At 43.4% G+C, this 21,009-nt stretch overlaps 1 protein-coding gene across 5 annotated transcripts in view; it reads left to right on the forward strand.

Moving 5' to 3' along the window:
• Window positions 1-21,009, forward strand: part of LOC145342018 (uncharacterized) — a 296,566-nt gene that overhangs the window by 77,272 nt on the left and 198,285 nt on the right. For all 5 annotated transcript variants that reach the window (XR_013886488.1, XR_013886489.1, XM_080187154.1 and 2 more), the window contains exon 4: window positions 1,078-1,251. Coding sequence is in view for 3 of the 5 variants with exons in the window: in XM_080187154.1 (XP_080043280.1) it covers window positions 1,078-1,251 (174 nt within the window). In the remaining 2 variants the exon portion in view is untranslated. The remainder of the gene's footprint in view (window positions 1-1,077; window positions 1,252-21,009) is intronic.

Here is a 21,009-nt window from a genome sequence, read left to right on the forward strand (position 1 = left end):
ACTTGTTGCCTGTGTTTAAGACTATCATTGCAAATTGACTGCCAGTTATAATAATTTGAATTTCCAGTAGTTTCAATGGATATATAAACTGGGCATTTCTATGATGATATAAACTGGACGTTTCTATGATGGGTAGCAGTTCCACAACGGTTATTTAGACCTTGACATCTTATTCTTGTAATTATAATGATGCATTCAATAGTTAACTTGAATTTACACTAATGCTGGATGGTGGCCCAAATAGCAAAATTTTGCTCTGTACTGAAAAAAGAAAACAAAAGGGTTTGCATTCTTTCAAGTTATTTTTTGTTATAGTTTGACTCGAAAATAAAAGTGTCATTGTTCTGATATGAAACAATGTGTGGGCATACTATTTCTCCTTTTACGTTTCTTCTAGGCATTCTGTATGGAAGCAGAGGACATTTTAAGTATTTGATTTGATTTATTATTGTCACATATATTACCATACAGTGAAAAGTATTGTTCCTTGCGTGCTATATAGATAAAGCATACCATTCATAGAGAAGGAAATGAGAGAATGCAGAATATAGTGTTACAGTCATTGCTAAGATGTAGAGAAAGATCAACTTAATTTGAGGTAAGTCTGACAGCAGCAGGGAAAAAGCTGTTCTTGAGTCGGTTGGAAAGTGACCTCAGACTTTTGCATCTTTTCCCCAACAAAAGGAGGTGGAAGAGAGAATGTCCGGGGTGTGTGGGGTCCTTAATTATGCTGGCTGCTTTGCCAAGACAGCGGGAAGTGTAGACAAAGTCAGTGGATGAGAGGCTGGTTTACGTGATGGATTGGATTACATTCACAATCTTTTGTAGTTCTTTGCAGTCTTGGGCAGAGCAGGAGTCATACCAAGCTGTGATACAATCACAAGGAATGCTTTCAATGGTGCATCTGTGAAGGTTATTGACAGTCATAGCTGACATGCCAAATTTCCTTAATCTTCAGAGAAAGTACAGATGTTGGCGAACTTTCTTAATGATAGTGTTGGCATGGGGGGACCAGGACAGGTTGTTGGTGATCTGGACACCAGTATATACTTTGTTAATTGTATATTCTTCCTCCAGGGAAGAAAATGAAAATGAGGAACAGCTGAAGACAGGATTGAAACACTTCTTGAGCAGTGTGCAGGAGCGTCGTCAACAGAGAAAAAGTGGACAGGAAAATAATGACCTTCCTTATGCAGCAATAGGAATGGAGGCCAGGATTGTTGCTGCTCTAAGTTATGTTCGTTGTATCACGTGAGTATGACAGGAACAAGGGATTCAGATATTGTGTATGCATTTCATTATAGTCTGGACAACACTGAAGGATTGAAGTTCAAAGAAACCAAGTTTAAAATCTATATAGTTCCCAAGAGACAGCAATTTATGAAAAGTTACATAACTCCTTAGTCTAACAATCTTTTTCCTTTATAAATATGGCTGTAAAATGATGTCCATTTTGAACATGAATCATGACAGTATAATTATATCACTATATATGAATCATCTCTGAATAGAATTTTTGGATAGTAATAGGTGTAATTATTTATATTTGTAGAGCAATTCAGTTTCAGCCTTCTGATGCATCTATCAGTTAAGACAAGAATCAGAATGGAACATGGCCATGTGTGCAAGATGATTTCAGAGACTTTATAAGAAGCATGCATCAGATTGGATTGGCAAATTCTTAGTTAATTTTATTCGCTGAATATGAGGTGTAACAGAAGACCCTTTGGTGGCGGTGATGATAAACCCAGGAGAAGGAAGAGTTGGATACAAATCTTTTCATCTAAAAATGCTGTGTAGTTTGGTAGTTATTGACCACCATATGGTAAATGTTTTATGATTCCGCTGCAGAGAAAAGATCAATCCAAAAATTAGAAAATCAGATTGAATTAGGGCAGATTTAAAAAAGATGAGGAGCGAGCTAGCTGGAGTGCCGTGGGAGGAAATCTATTGGCACAAAGGACTGTAGGTTAATAGTCAGATGTTTTTAAAAACAAATGTCGTATTTAAAAGTTCAGTATGTCCTTTTGTAATTCAGTATTTTCTCCATGATAAGTGTCAGGAGACAAGTTAACACAGATTTCCCAGGCTCTTATCTGCTGCTGTCACCACAGTACTTGTATGTCTAGTCCATTTAAGTCTCTGGTCAATGGTAGCCCTTCAGGAAGTTGACAGTGAGGGATTCAGCAATGGCAATGCTCTTGAATATTATTGAGAGATGGATAGATTCTCTTGTTGGAGATGGTTATTGCCTGGCATGTGTGTGACAGAAATATTACTCATCATTTTTTGGCTCGAGTCTGAATGTTGTCTGGTCTTGCTGAATATGGACAGACTGCTTCATTGTCTGAGGAATTATTAATGGTATTGAACACTATGCAGTCATTTGTGAATGTCCTACTTCTGATCTTTTGATGAAGGGAAAGTATTTGATGAAGTAGCTAAAGGTAATTGGGCCTAGGAACTCCAACAGCAATGTTCTGGGACTGAGACGATTGGCCTCCAACAACTACAACCATTTTATTTACACTGGTATGGCATATTGAGGATGGGTGAGGGTCAGGGGGAAATAGTGAGTGAGTTTAAGGGAAGAAGTGGATAGGAAAGAAGGAGTTTGACCTTTTGGGGGGGCACCCCACACTTGGCAGTGCCCAGGAATGACTGCTCCCCTCCCCACCTTACCCTTAAAAGCTGATGGTGAAAAAAATCAAGCTGAACACTCCCACCCACTTGTGCACATCAATCATTTTGTGACATGGGCAATGTATTATTTGGATCAATTAGCTTCATAAAAGGCATCATTAACCCTTGATTATTCATTTTATACATGGGTAAGCTATTTATTTTGGCACCCCCTGTATTATGGGATGAGAGCTCAGGGGTGGACAGGAAGGTTGTGGAGTGGGCACCCACCCTATTTCACATGCCACTATCCTATTCCCCATAGGAAACACACCTGCGAACAGCACTTAAATTTCAGCCCACTGAAATTGTTGAAGCGATCAGCAACAGCGCCAATTATCTGTGCAGATATTGTGTTAAACAGAAGTAGAAGATAAAACATGAACTGAAAGGCAGGAATTTGAATCATCGACCTTGCAAGACATGATCTATCCCACCAACCTGTCCACGCTTCTAAAGAACGGCTCTGGGGAGTTTCTCTACTTTGGTTCAACTTAATATTCAACATTATAGTGCAGCTATGATATCTCTTGCGCTTCGTCATTTTGTAATTTTCAAAATGCTCCATTTCATTCTGTTAATTTTTTAGAAATTCTTCCCTTTGGACACATTTAGTGATTTCCTTGACTGAGTTGGTAGCAAAGCAGCATGGCTCTGTTTGCTAATGCTATTCTTGCGACAACTGTTAACAGTGCAGAGTATTCTGAGGATTCATACGTTGAAATTAGGGACTTTGAATTTTTATGTTTGAATTTTTGAATGTAATAATAGGATTCCTTTATTCACTGTTTTAGAAAATGCTAACTGATTAAAGAGATTTACAGCTGCATTAAAATGGTGTGAAGAAATTTTATGCAAATGTGGTAAGTGTTTATATGCTATTACGTGAAGAGCCTGAGTTCAAGGCACAGATGCACCTATGTGCTGTGGTTGAAGCTTTTAATTCACTATGTATCCAGTCCCTTCTTACACATTGGTATTTGATCCCGCTTCTCAAGGGACATAAACCTATCAGAAATGCACAATTTCTACTAAATTGTTAAAAATGAAAAACAGTGTGGGTTGAAAAGTAATGTTTTACCTCCTGAGAAAGTGATCTGCCGGTTTTAGAACAGAGGAAGCGACACAAAATAATGGTTATTGCTGGTGTTAAATTATTTAATTTTTATGATTTTGTTTCCCATCTTTCCCCTTCATACTGCATTGACTCCTTACTGAGTTATCATTCCACAGTATTGGCTTTGCTAAAGTACAGTCTTCGTATAATGGGCCTTAGACAGCGAACTTGACTGGTTATTTGACTGTAAGGTATCATTTCTATGCACAATCTTGTCCTTCCCTGCAATACAGCTTTTCCAATAGGGGTTACTAGATAAAGGTAAGGAGAATGAACTCTGACTTATCCCCTTTTCTCCTCCAGCTGAACCAAAGGCTATTTGTAACCAGTCATAGGGTTTCTTTCCACTGCTGAGCCAAGGACTATTTGTGATCAATTGTAGGCTTTCCCTTCTGCTGAGCAAAGGGTCATTTGTAACCAACCATAGCACTATGTGCTGCTTCCAGCTAAGAGCAACTAATGGCACAGATTATGGATCTGACATGGAACCTTCTGATCATTATAGCTTGGCTGCACTCCATGTGATTCATGTACCCACTAAGCAATATGGAAATGGAAACTAATTTATTTTCATTTCTTTTAATTTCTTTGAGGAGATGGTGGCATAATGGTATTGTCATTGGACTGGCGATCCAGAGAACCAGGTTAATAAGTCATGCTCTAGAGACTCCAGTTCAAATCAAACTGTGGCAGATGATGAAATCTGAATTCAATAAAAAATATGGAGTTGAAAGACTAAAGATGACCATGAAATCATTGTTGATTGTTATAAAAACTCATCTGGTTCACTAGTGCCTTGTAGGGAAAGAAGTCTACTGTCTTCACCTGGTTTGGCCTAAATGTGACTCCAGACCTACTGAGACGTGGTTGACTTTTGAATACCCTCTGAAATGGCCTAGCAAGCCACTCGGTTCAAGAACAATTAGGGATAGGCAATAAATTCTGGCCCAGCCAGCGATGCCTATGTCCCATGAATGAATAAAGAAAAACTGCTTAGAATACTTGAAATGGGGCCTGTGCCCATGACAGATTCCTCTGGTTGACCTGATTATTTTTTTAATTTTCCCTGGAGGATGCATTCAAGAGCCTCATGTCACTATTCTTGCATAGTGTGCTGAGATAAGGGTATCTCTGTCAAAAACTTTAAGGTACACAGTGAACATAACTGATCCACATTTGTCTTGTTCCTTCTGTTTTCAGCACATCTTTCAGCCCCATCTTTATGTTTATGTTGTCCCTTGCTTATCTCTTTCCAGTAGTTGGTTTCATATCACAAGAAAGCTGGTCTGTCCTTTGTCTGTATGAGTAAGTTGGAGCAATCTGGAAGTTAAGCAGCCAAAACCCTTACTGGCAAATCCTTGTTTCAGCTGATAGTTGTGTTCACATTCCAATTTAAGTAATTTGTGCGCTATTGCCCATCCTGCTGACTAAGTCACCTTTGGCTGTTCAACCAAAAGTGATTTAATTAGAATGATACCAAGGGGTCAGAAAATGGACCAGTAGAGTGAAACTTCATGAGGTTACAAAACAGAGAATGACACAAGGATTGGTGCAGTTTTTTTTTGTAAAATTTTCTAATTTTAACTTCTTGGACATTTTACCTTGGTGAATTTCGCATAGATGTATATGAGGCCATGGTGATAAATGTTTTTCAGTGTGGACGGAGTGCAGCAAATGAAAGAAACAAAGGGGTTCTAGTTACTCAGTCCAGCAGCACGCATTCTAGATTTTAAGCAGATCATCATGTTTTGTTTTTAGCTAACAGTCAAAAAGCTGAGGATTGATTTTTATCTTTTTTATAAAAATTGGATGAGTTTCTTTTTAATTTTTTATTCCCAAATACACCTATAAATTCCATCCTGTGTTGGTGTGACCATGCACTGTATTTTCTACGTCATTTTCTTCTTTCTCTGCTAAAGTGTGCAGCTTATTACCTCCCACGGCCCCATCCGCTTGAAATTTTGAGGCTTTTAATACCACTGTCACAACCAAACCACTAATTTTTTTTGCTTTGCCTTCTTCCCTATTTCTGCTTATAGACTTGTGTTCTCAAATTACATTTTTTTAAACTGTTAAATACTTGTTGAGGCATGAAATTGGACTTTGCCATTAGACATCAGTAAATAAAATGAATTTAGGCTTGGTGTAAAAGGGGCTGCAGATTTGCTAGAGACTTGCTTCACCCTGCTGCATAGATCAGTTGTAGCCCCTTGGTTTCTTAGCATTGTCTTATTCATGCAGAAGCTGGCGTTCAGGGTATGTTTACAACTGCAGTTAAACCATATATTGACTTGTCCTAGTGCTTTGAATCTTAAACCATTTTTTAAATATGAAACATTGCTACCCACATCACTAGCCAGGAGATTGAGATATTAACCATAAGTATAACCTGAGCAATCCCTACTATAGTTACTCATCAGCTAAGTTCATCCTTTAACAAAAAAATTGCAGTAATTGTTGATCTCTTTAATCTAAATAAGTATGTTTGGTAAGGGCGTTTTCAAAGGCATGTTCCAGATTTGGCTCCACAATTATTGGAGACAAACATCTTTAGCAGACACACTGATTCAACTCAGGCAAAGTTTGCCTGCTGTGTTGTTTGATCTGTTTTCAGGCTTAAATATAAAATATGGAAGAATTTCCCAGACACACACCCACACAATAATATTCAGCCAGAAGGAAGAGACGAAAGCAAGGCCATTAGGACAGTGTTTAATTGTGCTTCTCCAGATCGATCTTGTTTGAAAGCTGCAAGAGGGAATTAGTGCAGGCTGAGTCACAGGTGTTGGGGGTGAAGGGAAGGAATGAGGAACAGGCAGAAAAGAGATTGAACAGCAGTGGACAAAAGCACGGCTGGGGGGGTGGGGGGTGCAGTGGTAGTGTTGGCAGGAGGTGTGGGTTTTTAGCATCAAGACAGTGGGTATGAGCAACTGAGGATTGGTAAGGGTGAGCAGAAGCAAGCAAAGGGGGCTGAACAATTGCCAGCAGAAAGGTGAGGGAAGTAGGGGTGGGGAAAGATGGGTGGGTTAATCTGCAGCAGACCAGAAGGAAGGCTAAGCAACAGCAGGCAGAATGGGGTCAGGAATGAGATCAATGAGCAGGAGTGGAGGGCTGAGCAGCAGTAGGCAAGAAGTGGGTGCTGAGCACGTGATGACATTGAGTAGCAAGAGGAGGGAGGGGTGGATCAAAGAGAGGAGATGGTGCTGAGCAACCTCTGGAAGGAAAGAGCTAAGTAACAGCAACAGGATAGTGGGGATTGAAGAGAGATGGCAGGATAATGGAGACTGAGGAGCAGAAAGCAGGATGATGTAAGGAATGAGCAATAATCAATTTCCTTTGTAATGCCACTGATAGTAAATTATCTCTAAGCTGCTGTTAAACATGTCCTAATGTTGATCCCATTGTGGTATTGACAAAAACATGGAATCAAAGCAGATACATCACCTTTGTTGGGGTACCCCCTCTGAGCAGCATGGAGCCATCCGATGAAAAGGATAGTAGGAGGAGAGGTAATAAGCCGTGGATAACGAAGGAGCTGAAGGAAAGTGTTAAATTAAAAGCGGAGGAATTTAGAGTAGCTAAGAGTAGTGGGCGAGAAGAGGATTGGGAGAGGTTTAAATGTCAACAAAGATTGACAAAGAAGTTGATAAAGAAGGGTAGGAGAAACTATGAAGCTGGGCTAGCGCTTAATATAAAAAAGGATAGCAAGAGTTTTTATAAATATATAAAAAGGAAGAGGCTGGCAAGGGTGAATGTTGGTCCTTTAGAGGATGAGAAAAGGGACCTAGTGGTAGGGGATGGGGATATGGCTAAGGTCTTGAATAACTTTTTTGTTTCTGTCTTCACGGAGGAGGACGTGAATAATTTGCCGGGTGTTAGCGATGGAAAGGTGGTAGGACTGGAGGGTCTTAATGACATTACTGTTACTAGAGAGGCGGTGCTCGACAGACTGGAGGGGCTGATTGTGGACAAGTCCCCAGGACCGGATGGAATGCATCCGATGGTTCTGAAAGAAATGGCGGAGGTGATAGTGGATGCCTTGGTGGTTATTTTCCAGACGTCGCTGGATTCCGGGGAAGTGCCGGATGATTGGAAAACGGCTAATGTTACGCCGTTGTTTAAGAAGGGTGCCAGGCAAAAGGCGGGGAATTATAGGCCGGTTAGTTTAACGTCTGTGGTAGGTAAAATGTTAGAATCCCTCATTAAGGAGGAAATTGCGAGGCATCTTGAAGGGAATTGCTTGATAGAGCAGACGCAGCACGGTTTCATTAAAGGGAAGTCGTGTCTGACAAATTTACTGGAGTTCTATGAGGATGTGTCTAGGGCGGTGGATAGAGGAGAGCAGGTGGATGTGGTCTTTCTAGATTTTCAGAAGGCGTTTGACAAAGTACCTCACAAGAGGTTATTGCAGAAGGTCGAGGGACATGGAGTTGGGGGTAGGGTGTTAGCGTGGATAGAGGATTGGTTGTCAAATAGGAGGCAGAGAGTGGGGGTCAACGGGTGCTATTCGGATTGGCGGATGGTGACTAGTGGAGTGCCCCAGGGGTCGGTGCTGGGGCCTCAGCTTTTTACCATTTATATAGATGATCTGGAGGAGGGAACCGAGTGTAGGGTGTCGAAATTTGCTGATGACACCAAGTTTGGGGGAAACGGCAAATTGTGTGGAGGGTGTGGAGAGTCTGCAGAAGGATCTGGATAGGCTGGGCGAATGGGCCAGGAAATGGCAAATGGAATTTAATGTTGGCAAGTGTGAGGTGGTCCACTTTGGTAGGAAGAATGGTAGGAAGGACTATTACTTACGGGGCAAAAAACTGCAGCAGGCGACGGTGCAGAGGGACCTCGGGGTCCTTGTGCATGAGTCGCAAAAACCCAGCTTGCAAGTGCAGCAGGTGGTCAGGAAGGCGAATGGGATGCTGGCCTTCATAGCGAGGGGGATTGAATATAAAAGTAGAGAGGTCTTGCTGCAGCTGTATAGGGCATTGGTGAGGCCGCAGCTGGAGTACTGTGTGCAGTTTTGGGCGCCGCACCTGCGCAAAGATATTTTGGCCTCGGAGGGAGTGCAGAGGAGGTTTACTAGGCTGATACCGGAGTTGAGGGGGTTGAGCTATGAGGAGAGGCTGAATAAACTGGGCTTGTACTCGTTAGAGTTTAGAAGAATGAGGGGAGATCTCATTGAGACGTATAAGATGATGAATGGGATGGATAGGATAGAGGTGGAGAGGCTCTTCCCGCTCAAAAAAGACAGTAGGACTAGGGGGCACAGCCTCAAGATAAAAGGGGGGCGGTTTAGAACGGAGTTGTGGAGGAACTTCTTCACTCAAAGGGTGGTGAATCTCTGGAATTCTCTGCCCGTTGAAGTGGTGGAGGCTACCTCGCTAAATATTTTTAAGACGCGGGTTGATGGGTTTTTGATAAGAGAGGGGATTAAGGGTTATGGGGAGAGGGCGGGAAAGTGGAACTGAGCAGCGACAGATCAGCCATGATCTTATTGAATGGCGGGGCAGGCTTGAAGGGCTAGATGGCCTACTCCTGCTCCTATTTCCTATTTCTTATGATAGGCACTTACCTCCTTACTAGCCGTCACTGATGGAGCGCCAAGAAGCCGACTTTTAAAGAGGAGGTGTTTTCCAGACTGATCCGGATCGGGCGAATGAGGTGGTAAAGGCAGGCGTGCTGGTAAATTGAGGCATGCAGCTCGCTAATTGCGTCGAGATGAATACAAAAATATTTAAATTGACATCGCGCCTGTTTTGTGCAGGCTCCCGATCGCCCCATTGGTAAAGTGAGAACTGTTGTGAAAACGGGCGCAGATTGTGCTAATCACCTCATACCTGTATATTATGAAACCAGACTAGATCCCAAAAATTTCCTGTTTTGGCATTAATGTGAGGAAAGAATGATTTCACCGACAAATTAGGAAGCTTTTTAACAAAATAAGCTTTATTTGTAATGTAGTTCAAATATACCTCCAATAAACTGAAACAGTAACTCTTAACCATTGAACATGAAAAGAAACAAACTTTTAACTTCTAACTTATTATTATTCAGTTTCAGTTAGGCAGTGTTTCTGTTATAGACTTAAACCCATTTTTAACAATAGCAAATTCAGACATGCTTGCTTTGACTTGAACAACTTTGGGGCACCCAGAGAGATTTTGTAGAGAGATAGGGAACTGCTTGTAGGCTTCTATCATTAAACAGTACTCTCCAGAAAATTAACACTCTCAAAATTAAAATGAAACTTTTTTCCCCTGACAAGTCTAGCTCCTCCCATTAAGCTAATATCATATGACTCTGTTAACCTCATCTGAAATCCAAGGAGAACTTTAAGTAAAGAAAACTGCATTAAGCCTTCTGCAAAGTAGCATGTTCCTAGCTAAAATGAGTTATCCTGCTTTTTCAGCATCTGCTGCCTTCTCTCCAGACAAATCAATTCCCTTGGAGAAAAATACTCAATTTTAAAGCAGTCTCCCTTAAACATTGATATATATTAATAGCACAGTATTGTTACAACTTGTTTAATCCCAGAGTTGTTGGATGCTGGGAGAGAAAGAAAACCTAAGGTGGAATTTTACCGTCGTGTTGTGCGCATTTTTGGGCGCAAAGAAGTGGTAAATTCAGGCATGAGGCGATTAGCACAATCTGTGCCCGTTTTCACAACAGTTCTCACCTTACCAATCGGGCGATCGGGAGCCTGCTCAAAACGGGCACAACGTCAATTTAAATATTTTTGCATTCTTCTCAATGTAATTACCAAGTTGCATGCCTCAATTTACCGGCACGTCTGCCTTTACCACCTCATTCGCCCGATCTGGATCAGTCTGGAAAACATCTCTTTAAAAGTCGGCTTCTGGCGCTCCATTAGTGAGGAGGTAAGTGCCTACCATTGGACAGCTCCATACTGCTCAGAGGGAATTGTTTTGTGGCAACCATGTTGAGTTTCACGTCTTTGGGCGGGGTGGGGGGGGGTAGGGTCTGCAAGTGTGTGGAAGGGCGGGGGACTGTTGCTGGGGGCAAGTTGGGGGGTGGAATGGGAGGGCTGTGTTGGGGGGCATGTGGGGGGATGGCAGCTGTGTGGGGTATGGAAAGCTGTGTTGCTGGGGGTATGTGAGGGGTGTATGGGAGGCTATGTTGCAGGGGTGTGTGAGGAGTGTATAAGGGGCTATGTTTTTGGGGACCTGCAGAGGCATTATGGAGGGGCTTAAGGTCTGTGGGGGAGAGCATTGGGGGGAGTGTGTTGCTGGATGGCCTGCGGGGGAGATGGGGAGTGTCTGTGTTGCTGGGGGGGCAGTGGGGGTTGGGGTGGGTGCGGTTTAGACAGTATGGGCAATGTTGCTCGGCTAGAGGCATGTGTCACCAATGGCTCTGACTCCAAAAGGTGACAGTGCAACATCTGTGCCATTTGTTGCAGGACCTAGCACGTTGGGGCAGGGGGTGGGACATCCACTTTTGGTGGCCTTAAACTTTTATGCCACCGGATCCTTCCAGACCCCTAGTGAAGATGTATGTGGCATTTCGCAGTCAGCCATCCACTGTGTGAAGGAGCTCATGGATGCCCTGTAGGTCCAGGCTCGCCAGTATCTTAAATTTGACCTGGACTAGGCCCAGAAAGAAGCCTGGGTTGCAGTATTCACGGACAATCCAGGGGGCTATAGACTGCACTCACGTCGCCTTCATGGCCTCCCCCCTCAGAATCCACAACGACTCATGAATTGAAAGGACTTCCATTCCTTAAATGTGCAATTGGTTTGTGAACATAAAATGCATGTCATGCGTGTATGCATCAGATACCCCAACAGCTTCATATTGAGGAGTTCAGATATCCCACAGGTCTTTGAGGAGGAGCCCAGGGTACAGGAATGACTCGTGGAGTACCCGCTTCGAACTTGGCTGGCGCCTGTGCAGGGGCCTGAAACTGATGCGGAGACCTGGTATAATGAATTGCCATCTGTTCAGTAGTGGAGAGGTGCATAGGGCTTCTCAAAATGTGGTTTAGGTGCCTGGACCCTCTGGTGGGCCCTATATATAGCTGTTTGATTTCTTCCCACATTGTGGTGGTGTGCTGTGCTCTTCACAACCTGGCGCAGCAGCGAGGAGACCATTTGGAGGAGGAGGAGGAGGACATGGAGGCTGACCAGCTAGCACTGCTGGAATGAGGCAGCCCAGCAGGAGGAAAATGCCAAACACCACTACCCAGGCACTGGAGGACTGGCGTGTTAGTGAGTTTCTTTGTCAGGCAGGGGGGTGATTACAACTTGCTAAGCACCATTATGATAATACCCTGGTGCAAACTAGTTTGATTTCTATCCGAGCTCTGCATACACCTGACATCTAGGCCCACATTATGTAATCGGTAAGGGATCAGTAAACCCCCATAAAGGACACTGGGGCAGGTCTGGTGGAGGAGGGGAGGGAAGCTCGTGGATTCTGGGGAACAAATGCCTTCATTTTATCAGTGACACAGCTTTGACGGGCCTCCCTCACTGACAAAAATGTGAAGGATCCGTCATGGTAAGAGGATTCCTGTTAGAGGCAGATTTGAGACAAATTAGTCAAAGGTGAGTGGTGAAAGAACAGTTGCTGGCAAATGTGTATAAAAACATGTGTGAACAGGAAAAGTTAAAGTACTTAAATATCTATCCAACTAGTGTTGCACTTCACACGTGCCATCTTAGTGCAACGACAGTGTCTTAACCTTAGGTGGCATACCATTACGTCTTGGTGTCTCCCCAGAATGTACATTGGAGCTACCTACCTCACCCTGTGGCCTGTGATGCCCTTGGTGGGTGTCCTCTGGACGACCTGGACCTTAAGGACCCTGGCTGGCTTCCAGGTGTCTGCAACATATCCATAACACCATCTTCATCCCGCTGTCCCATAGATGCCCCAGTGTCAGGAAGGTGGGGGGGGGGGCGGGGGGTGCGGAGTTGGGGGAAGAGAGAAAGAGAGATGGAAGGTGTAGCCACAGTCTCCTGGCTGGAAGGCCCCAGCATGGCTTGAACTGTTTCTCCTCCCTCAGGGTTTCTGTGGGCCTCTGGGTCACTACATGAGATGGCGGTGCTTCTGCAGTAAGCTCCAGAAGCTCTGGTGTCACCTGATCCTGCAGCCCTGGAGAACTATCTGCGCTCTACCCATGGTGGCCAAGCCCTCTGCAATGGGCACCTGAGTCAGGGGCCACCTGTCAATGGTGGCAGCAAATGCGCTCTGAGACTGGGCCACATACTGCAGCCCCTCAGCCATGACCCTCCGTGACTGGGCCAAGTTCTCAAAGGCTCCTGCTGCACCCCACTGCGTTTCAGCATTGTCCCACTGGCTCTTGTGCAAGTTCTTGCCATGGGCCACAGAATGTTGAGAAGCTTGTTGCGTCCCTCAGCTGTGGCCTGCTGTGAGTCAGCCGCAACTCACTGTGATTCCGCTTGGCCTGCTATGACTTGGCCATCGCTTGGAGCCTGCCACTCATGGTGAGGATTCCCTGTCCCAGTCTTTCCAGGCTTGCATTTTTGGCCTGGGAATCATGCAAGACAGGCAATAGCTGATCCACCTGAAAACTTTGGGACTTCTCCCAACAGTCTCACAGTCGATCCAGTGTTGCTGTCAGCTCCTCCTGCATTCCTGAATCTGTTGCTGCATCTCCAGCAGCTGAGGGTGAAGTGATCTCAAAGGCTCAGCATGTAACCTGAGGCCAGCTGTGTCCTTGCCTCTAGCAGGACCCCATGTGCCAGAGGTCTCAGACGTTCCCTCCACCACCCAATGTACATCATCCGATGTGTCGTGCTCACTAAAGAGTGACCCAGATGCCTCACCACTAACTGGACCCACCGATATGAGAGTATCTGGGATGGTGAGTTGTGTGGTGGAAGCTGATGCCAAAAAGGTGCCACTGTCAGAGGTCCCTTCATATGCTTCCTCCAAGGAGTAGTCAGTGGTGTTGGGCAGGATGGGCGGGAGCAGCAGTGGGAGTCACGATGCCAGATGGCCCCGGGGCATCTGGTCTCTTCCTACATAAGAATGTAAGAAATAGGAGCAGGAGTAGGCCATCTAGCCCTTCGAGCCTGTCCCGCCATTCAATAAGATCATGGCTGATCTGAAGTGCATCAGTTCCACTTTCCCACTTTCTCCCCATGACCCTTAATTCCCTTGTCTATCAGAAATCTATCTACCCGTGACTTAAATATATTCAACGAGCTAGCCTCCACCACTTCAATGGATAGAGAATTCCAGAGATTCACCACCCTTTGAGTGAAGAAGTTCCTCCTCAACATCGTTCTAAAGTGCTTCCCGCCCGCAACCCCCCCCCCCCCCCCCCCGCCCCCCCCCCCCCGGCTTATTTTGAGACTGTGCCCTCTAGTTCTGTTTTCCTTTCTAAGAGGGAAGAATCTCTCTACCTCTACCCTATCTAGCCCCCTCATTATTTTCTATGTCTCTATAAGATGCCCCTCAGCCTTCTAAACTCTAATGAGTACAGGCCCAGTCTATTCAATCTCTCCTCATAAGCTAACCCCCTCATCTCCGGTATCAGCCTGGTGAACCTTCTTTGCACTCCCTCCAAGGCCAATATATCCTTTCGCAAACAAGGGGACCAAAACTGCACACGGTACTCCGGTTGCGGCCTCACCAGTGCCCTGTACAGTTGCAGCAAGACCTCCCTGCTTTTATATTTTATCCCCCTTGCTATAAAGGCCAACATTCCATTGGCCTTCTTGATCACCTGCTGCAGCTGCAGACTGAGTTATTGCAATTCATGCACAAGGACCCCCAGGTCCCTCTGCACTGTAGCATGCTGCAGCTTTTCACCCTTTAAATAATAATCCTTCCTATTATTTCTACCAAAGTAGATAACCTCACATTTGCTAATGTTATACTCCATCTGCCAGGTCCTCGCCCACTCACTCAGCCTATCCAGATCTCTCTGCAGACTTTCTGCATCCTCCACGCAATTCGCTTTCCCACTCATCTTTGTGTCATCAGCAAACTTTGTTACCCTACAATCAGTTCCCTCCTCCAGATCATCTATGTAAATGGTAAACAGTTGAGGCCCCAGCACCAACCCCTGCGGCACGCCACTAGTCACCAACTGCCAACCAGAAAAGCACCCATTGATTCCAACTCTCTGCTTCCTGTTAGATAACCAATCCTCAATCCACGCTAACGCTTTATCCCCAATTCCGTGTACCCTAACCTTCTGCAGCAACCTTTTATGAGGCACCTTATCGAATGCTTTCTGGAAACCTAAAAACACCACATCCACCGGTTCCCCTCTGTCTACCGCACTAGTCACATCCTCATAGAAATCCAATAAATTCGTTAAACATGACTTCCCCTTCATGAATCCGTGCTGTGTCTGCTTGATCAAACTGTTTTTCTAGGTGTCTTGCTACTACTTCTTTTTTGATGGATTCTAGCATTTTTCCGACTACGGACATTAAGCTAATCGGCCTATAATTATCTGCCTTTTGTCTGCTACCTTTCTTATACAGCGGCATAACATTAGCCATTTTCCAATCCTCCGGCACTTCCCCAGAGTCCAGTGAATTTTGATAAATAATTACTAAGGCATCCGCTATTACTTCTGCCATTTCTTTCAGAACCCTGGGATGCATTCCATCCAGTCCCGGGAGCTTGTCTACCTTCAGTCCTGTAGGTTTACCAAGCACTACCTCTCTAGTGACAGTAATTGCATTAAGGACCTCATCTCCTACCATCTCTCTATCTTTAATATTCGGTAAGCTATTTGTGTCCTCCTCCGTGAAGACCGACACAAAAAACTTATTTAAAGTCTCAGCCATTTCCTCATTACTCACCGCTAAGTCCTCCTCTCGTCCTCCAAGGGTCCAACGTTCACTCTAGCCAGTCTCCTCTTTATATATTTGTAAAAACTTTAACTATCATTTTTTATATTTAGAGCTAGTTTAGTTTACAACACAGGACACAAGGTTAAGTGCAGGGAGGGAGAGAACCTAGAAAGCAAGAAATTTGCTTGACATTTCTCCTTTGAACATTAGAGTCTTAGAGGTTTACAGCATGGAAACAGGCCCTTCAGCCTAATTTGTCCATGCTGTTTTTTTTAAATGCCTAAGTTCATCCCAATTGCCTGCATTTGACCCATATTCCTCTATACCCATCTTACCCATGTAACTGTATAAATGCTTTTTAAAAGACAAAATTGTATTCGCCTGTACTACTGTGGCAGCTTGTTCCAGACACTCACCACCCTCTATATGAAAAAATTTTCCCTCTGGACACTTTTATATCTCTGCCCTCTCACCTTAAACCTATGTCCTCTAGTTTTAGACTCCCCTACCTTTGGAAAAGATATTGACTATCTAGTTGATCTGTGCCCCTCATTATTTTTATAGACCTCTATAAGATCACCCCTTAGCTTTCTACGTTCCAGAGAAAATAGTCCCAGTCTATCCAGCCTTTCCTTATAACTCAAATCATCAAGTCCTGGTAGCATCCTAGTAAATCTTTTCTGCACGCTTTCTAGTTTAATAATATCCTTTTTATAATAGAGTGACCAGAACTGTACACTGTAAAATATCTTCAGCTAGTACAGGAATTAAACCTACGCTGTTGGTATCACTCTGTGTCATGATCCAGCTGCCAGCCAACTGAGCTAAATCTACTGACAACACCACTATACTGTCATTTTCCAAGAACATTGAACAAAGAACAAAAAAAAATTACATCACAGGAGCAGGACCTTTGCCCTCCAAGCCTGTACCAACCATGCTGCCCATCTGAATTAAAATCCCTTACCCTTCCAGGGAACATATCCCTCTATTCCATCCCATTCATATATTTGTCAAGACATCCCTTAAAAGTCATTATCGTATCTGCTTCCATATCTCCCTCAGCGGCAAGTTCCAGGCATCCACCACCCTCTGTGTAAAACAAAAACTTGCCTCGTACATCTCCTTCAAACTTTGCCCTCGCACCTTAAACCTATGCCCCCTAGTAACTGACTCAAATTGAGTGGAGGATTGGCAGGTGCTTACTTCTTGACTTCAGCCCAACCATGCTGTCACTCAAGGCCCGGATGTTCTGTCCTGTCAGCTCCAACACCCATTCCTCAAAGGGTGTGAGAACTCAGAGGTCAGGCTCACCACCCTGTGTCTTTGCCCTCTCCTGACAGGTATGGGCATTCTTCTCCTATGGGGACAGAAGAAGCCGTGAAAGAAACATTGCACGACTCTTGCAGGGTATCAGAGGGTGGCCCTTGAGATGGCAAGTGCTGTGATACTCTTCGGGGTGTGGAGAAGGAGGTACTTGGGGGTCAGGGGCTGGAAGCATGCAGGGTGCTGGGAGTAGGGGGATGTGGGGGGTGGGGGGGTGCGCGGTGATTGGGGGTCAGATGCTAGATGGGTTTAAACACTCACTCTTGCTACCCAAATGAGGTAATTGACCTTTTTCCAGCGGGGTGGTGGGATAAGGGATCAGTTGGGTGGGGGGAGGGTCCAATGTCTGTGGGTGTGAGGGCAGGGGAGGCTTTACCCTGCATGGGAGGGATCTGGCAGGGGAGCTCCTTTATTTTCTGCTGTGCATGCGCAGATGGATTCTCCAATCAAAGCTGCAGGCTTTCAGGTGCATTAAGCCCCAGCTACAGGCTTCTGTGGCGAGAAATGGACTTGCTCAAAATTTTGAAGCCAGAGTACATGTGTGTGGGGAAGGGGGGCTTCAAACAACAGATCTGAAACTCTCCCAGTTACAAGCCCACTTGTCACTTAGTCTTTTGCATTATGGGCAGTATTTTACCATTTTTTGTCTATGTTCCAAGCTCCACTGACTTGTGCTGGTTCCATCACCGCTGACCAAGAGATCCATACAACCTGTGAAATATACCATTGCCACTGTCAGCTTCTGAGCACTACCTTGAACATATAGGAATCTGCAAATCTTGTATTTCCCCAGGCTGCCAGTTCATCATCTGCCTTATCCCTTTTCAAGAATCACTTAGTGTGGAATTATGCCAACATCGTTTCTTAGGGAATTCCCGTTTTTAAAAACATTTATTTGTCTGCACATCTTACATTACCTCCTGTGTTTTCTATCCCTGTAAACTACCTCTCATTGATGAACGAGGTTTCCACTGATTTTGTCGGACGGTTTTCATACATTTTTGCAGGATGTTGTGCCTGCCATGATAATCCTTCAGGGAATGTAACACTTTTTACTCCAGGTAACAAAAGTTAAGACTTTCAAATACAAGGAAACACGAGTTAATGCAGTGTAACCTCCTCTTGTTATGTGGCTTTAGTTTTGAGCTCAGACAACAGAAGAAAACGGATATTCTTCAATTCTGACAACTTCCTTGCCAATGCTATGAATTCATTGTCAAATAAATAGTAGATCTGAGTGGTGGACTCATTGCTTTGGGGTTGTATCCAGTCTTCACACTTTAGAGGAACTTTGCTACACATTTATAATCATGCTGAGTCAACCATTGTTTTCAAACTGGAACTGTAGTGACAGCCATCTGCAGAATCGATGAAGATGTGGATAGAAGTAAAGGCATTTTGTATCGGATTGGTGATGTCTATGAATAGCTATATCTTTAAAGGAAGTGCAAGTGTTTTAGCTGGTTTTACAAATTCAGTTTTAAAATGAGATTTGACTATATGAATATAATCTAAAATAGAAGAAGGCAAGACTTATGCAGACCAAATTGAATAAATCATTAAAATGCTGGTTTGTTTAATAATTGAAGAGATTGCTGAGTGAACTTGATAAATAATTAAAATACCAAATAATTTATTAAATATTGTGCTGATTGAATGCGTGGGGTTTTACGAATCAATAACCATTATCTACAATTCTCAAATATTCACATTTAAGGGCTGAGATTTTCTAATTAAGTTTTACTGTGTAAATTTACAAATCTGGATTATTTCCACCATGTTCTTGGCAAATCAGTTTGTCATTCAACATTTCACTTTGATTCTGGGCTGTTCTTTTGCCTATTTCAATCTACCAATGTTCTTCTATATGATTTGTATTCTGCCTTCCCTCCTGACAGGATTTTCACCTGGCCCTGCACCACCACTTTCTTAATATTGTCAATCTCCTAGTCTCATTTTTGTCACCAGCTGCACCTTATTTTCTCCTTAAACACCTCCTACAGTGCTTAGACTCCATTTTTGTGCCTCTGAACTGTCCTTACTACTTCTTTCTGAATTCCCCTTTTTGCAAAGCCATTCTGCTGTCTGTACAGAAGTTTCAGTGACTGGGAACAGGGGCATGCTGTCTTTTTGATGAGAGGGGTATAAACTTAAGCGTGGGATAGAGTTCTATCATGATTTAAAAAAAAAGATTGCTTCAAGGCATCTGCCCTTGGGTTATTTATGCTTCTCAAATAATCTCTCCTTGACTGATTGAATATGTGAGCCATTTTCATTAGCCCATCGGACACAATTACACAATTTTGGCCTGTGTTTTTTTTTTCAATTTTCATCTTCCTTATCAAGTTTGCGCTGTGTATTCATACCTATCTTCTTCAGAATAAAATTTCAACTGCTATTTTCATTCCAAATTTACAAAACTTTATTTTCCAAGCTACTGCAACTATGACATATTTATATGCCATCCTTAACATAAAATGTCCCAGGGCATTTCACAAGAGCATTATAAAACAAAATATGACACTGAACCACATAAAGTGACATTAGGTCAATTGATCTAAAGTTTGGTTGAAGAGGTAGATTTTAAGATGTGTCTGAAAGAAGGAAAGCAAGGTAGGGAGACAAAAAGTGGACAGGGAAGAAATTCCAGAGGTCAGGAGCTAGTTGGAACTAAGGAGGAATTTCTTTTCTCAGAGGGTTGTAATTTTCTACTCCAGAAAGGACTGGAGGGTTATGGGGCTGTTGCAGACAGAAGAGTGGAGTTGAGGCCACAATCACATCATTCATGTTCCCATTGATGGCAGGCAGGCTTGAGGGGTCAGATGGGATACTTCTGCTCCTATTTCATATGATCTTGTGTTCAACTGAGTGCACGGCCACCAGTGTTGGACCAATTAAAATTGGGGGTGCTCTAAAAACTAAAATTAGAGGACCATAGATATGTCAGAGGGTTATGGGGCTGAAGGAGATTAGCGAGGCAGCGAGGATGGAGGCCATGGAGGGATTGAAAACACAGATGAAAATTTTTAAATCAAGGCATTGTTTCACTGGTTGCCAGTGTAGGTCAGTGAACGTAGGGGCGACAAGGGAAATGGATTTGGTTTGATTATTTTGGATGGTATCAAGAGAGAAGAATGGTGGGAGACTAGTCAAAAATTTGTTAAAATACTCAAGTCTGGAGATAATAAATGCATGAATAAGGATTTTAACAGGAGATGAGCTGAGACAAGGGCAAAATCATTCAATGTTACAGAAGTGGAAATAGGTGGTCTTGGCAATGGAGTGAATATATGGTTGGAATTTGATCTCGTATCAAATAGGTTATCAAGGTTTAGTCTCATAACCATTGTCAGGAAGAGGCCTAGAGATCTATATATCTATTACTCATAAAATTCTCAGCAAATTGTCTCTTGATAGCAGCAAGCACTGCACCCTTCCTTTTGATTGGAGATGTGTATTAGATGTTTGAACCATGTAGGCGGTCAGCTTTCGATATTCAGGTTAGGTCATCCACTCTTTTACTTCGTCATTCTACTAACATGTCATCCTCTCAAATTTGATTCTGATATTCTCAAATTAAAAGAAATTCAATTTTCTTATACTTCCTCCTTACATCCTACATCACTTAGTCGTTTTTTTTAAAACCATATTTCTGTTTGTCCCCAGTTGCTGTATGATCTGCAGCTTAATTTAAATCTTCTGTCTCCCTTACAACTTTTCTCAACACCATTGTTTAAACTAATACTCTGCGCACTGCCCTATTTAGCAACAGCCTTGGAGTTTTACATGCATAAAAATAACATTGGCACACTGCACATCATGAAACCACAAAATAAAAGTGGAGTGAGGCTGTGTGATTTGATATAGAACTATCAGATATACTGCAAAATAGGAGCTGAACAGAATGTGCATGATTCTACAGGGCCGCTAGTTGCAGCTGGGATTCCCGATGGCCCGTTGAATCAGATAAGAGGGCCTAATTTAAATTAATTTAAATGTTATTACCAGGTTTAACCAGATGCTCCAGCTTCCCAGTATACTCCCTCCCCCAAGTGGAAAGTCCAGTGGATACCAGTCTCTCCTGATCTTAAC

Source organism: Carcharhinus amblyrhynchos, chromosome 4 (genome assembly GCF_965287045.1).
Source record: "Carcharhinus amblyrhynchos chromosome 4, sCarAmb.v2.hapA, whole genome shotgun sequence".
Lineage (NCBI taxonomy): Eukaryota > Metazoa > Chordata > Chondrichthyes > Carcharhiniformes > Carcharhinidae > Carcharhinus > Carcharhinus amblyrhynchos.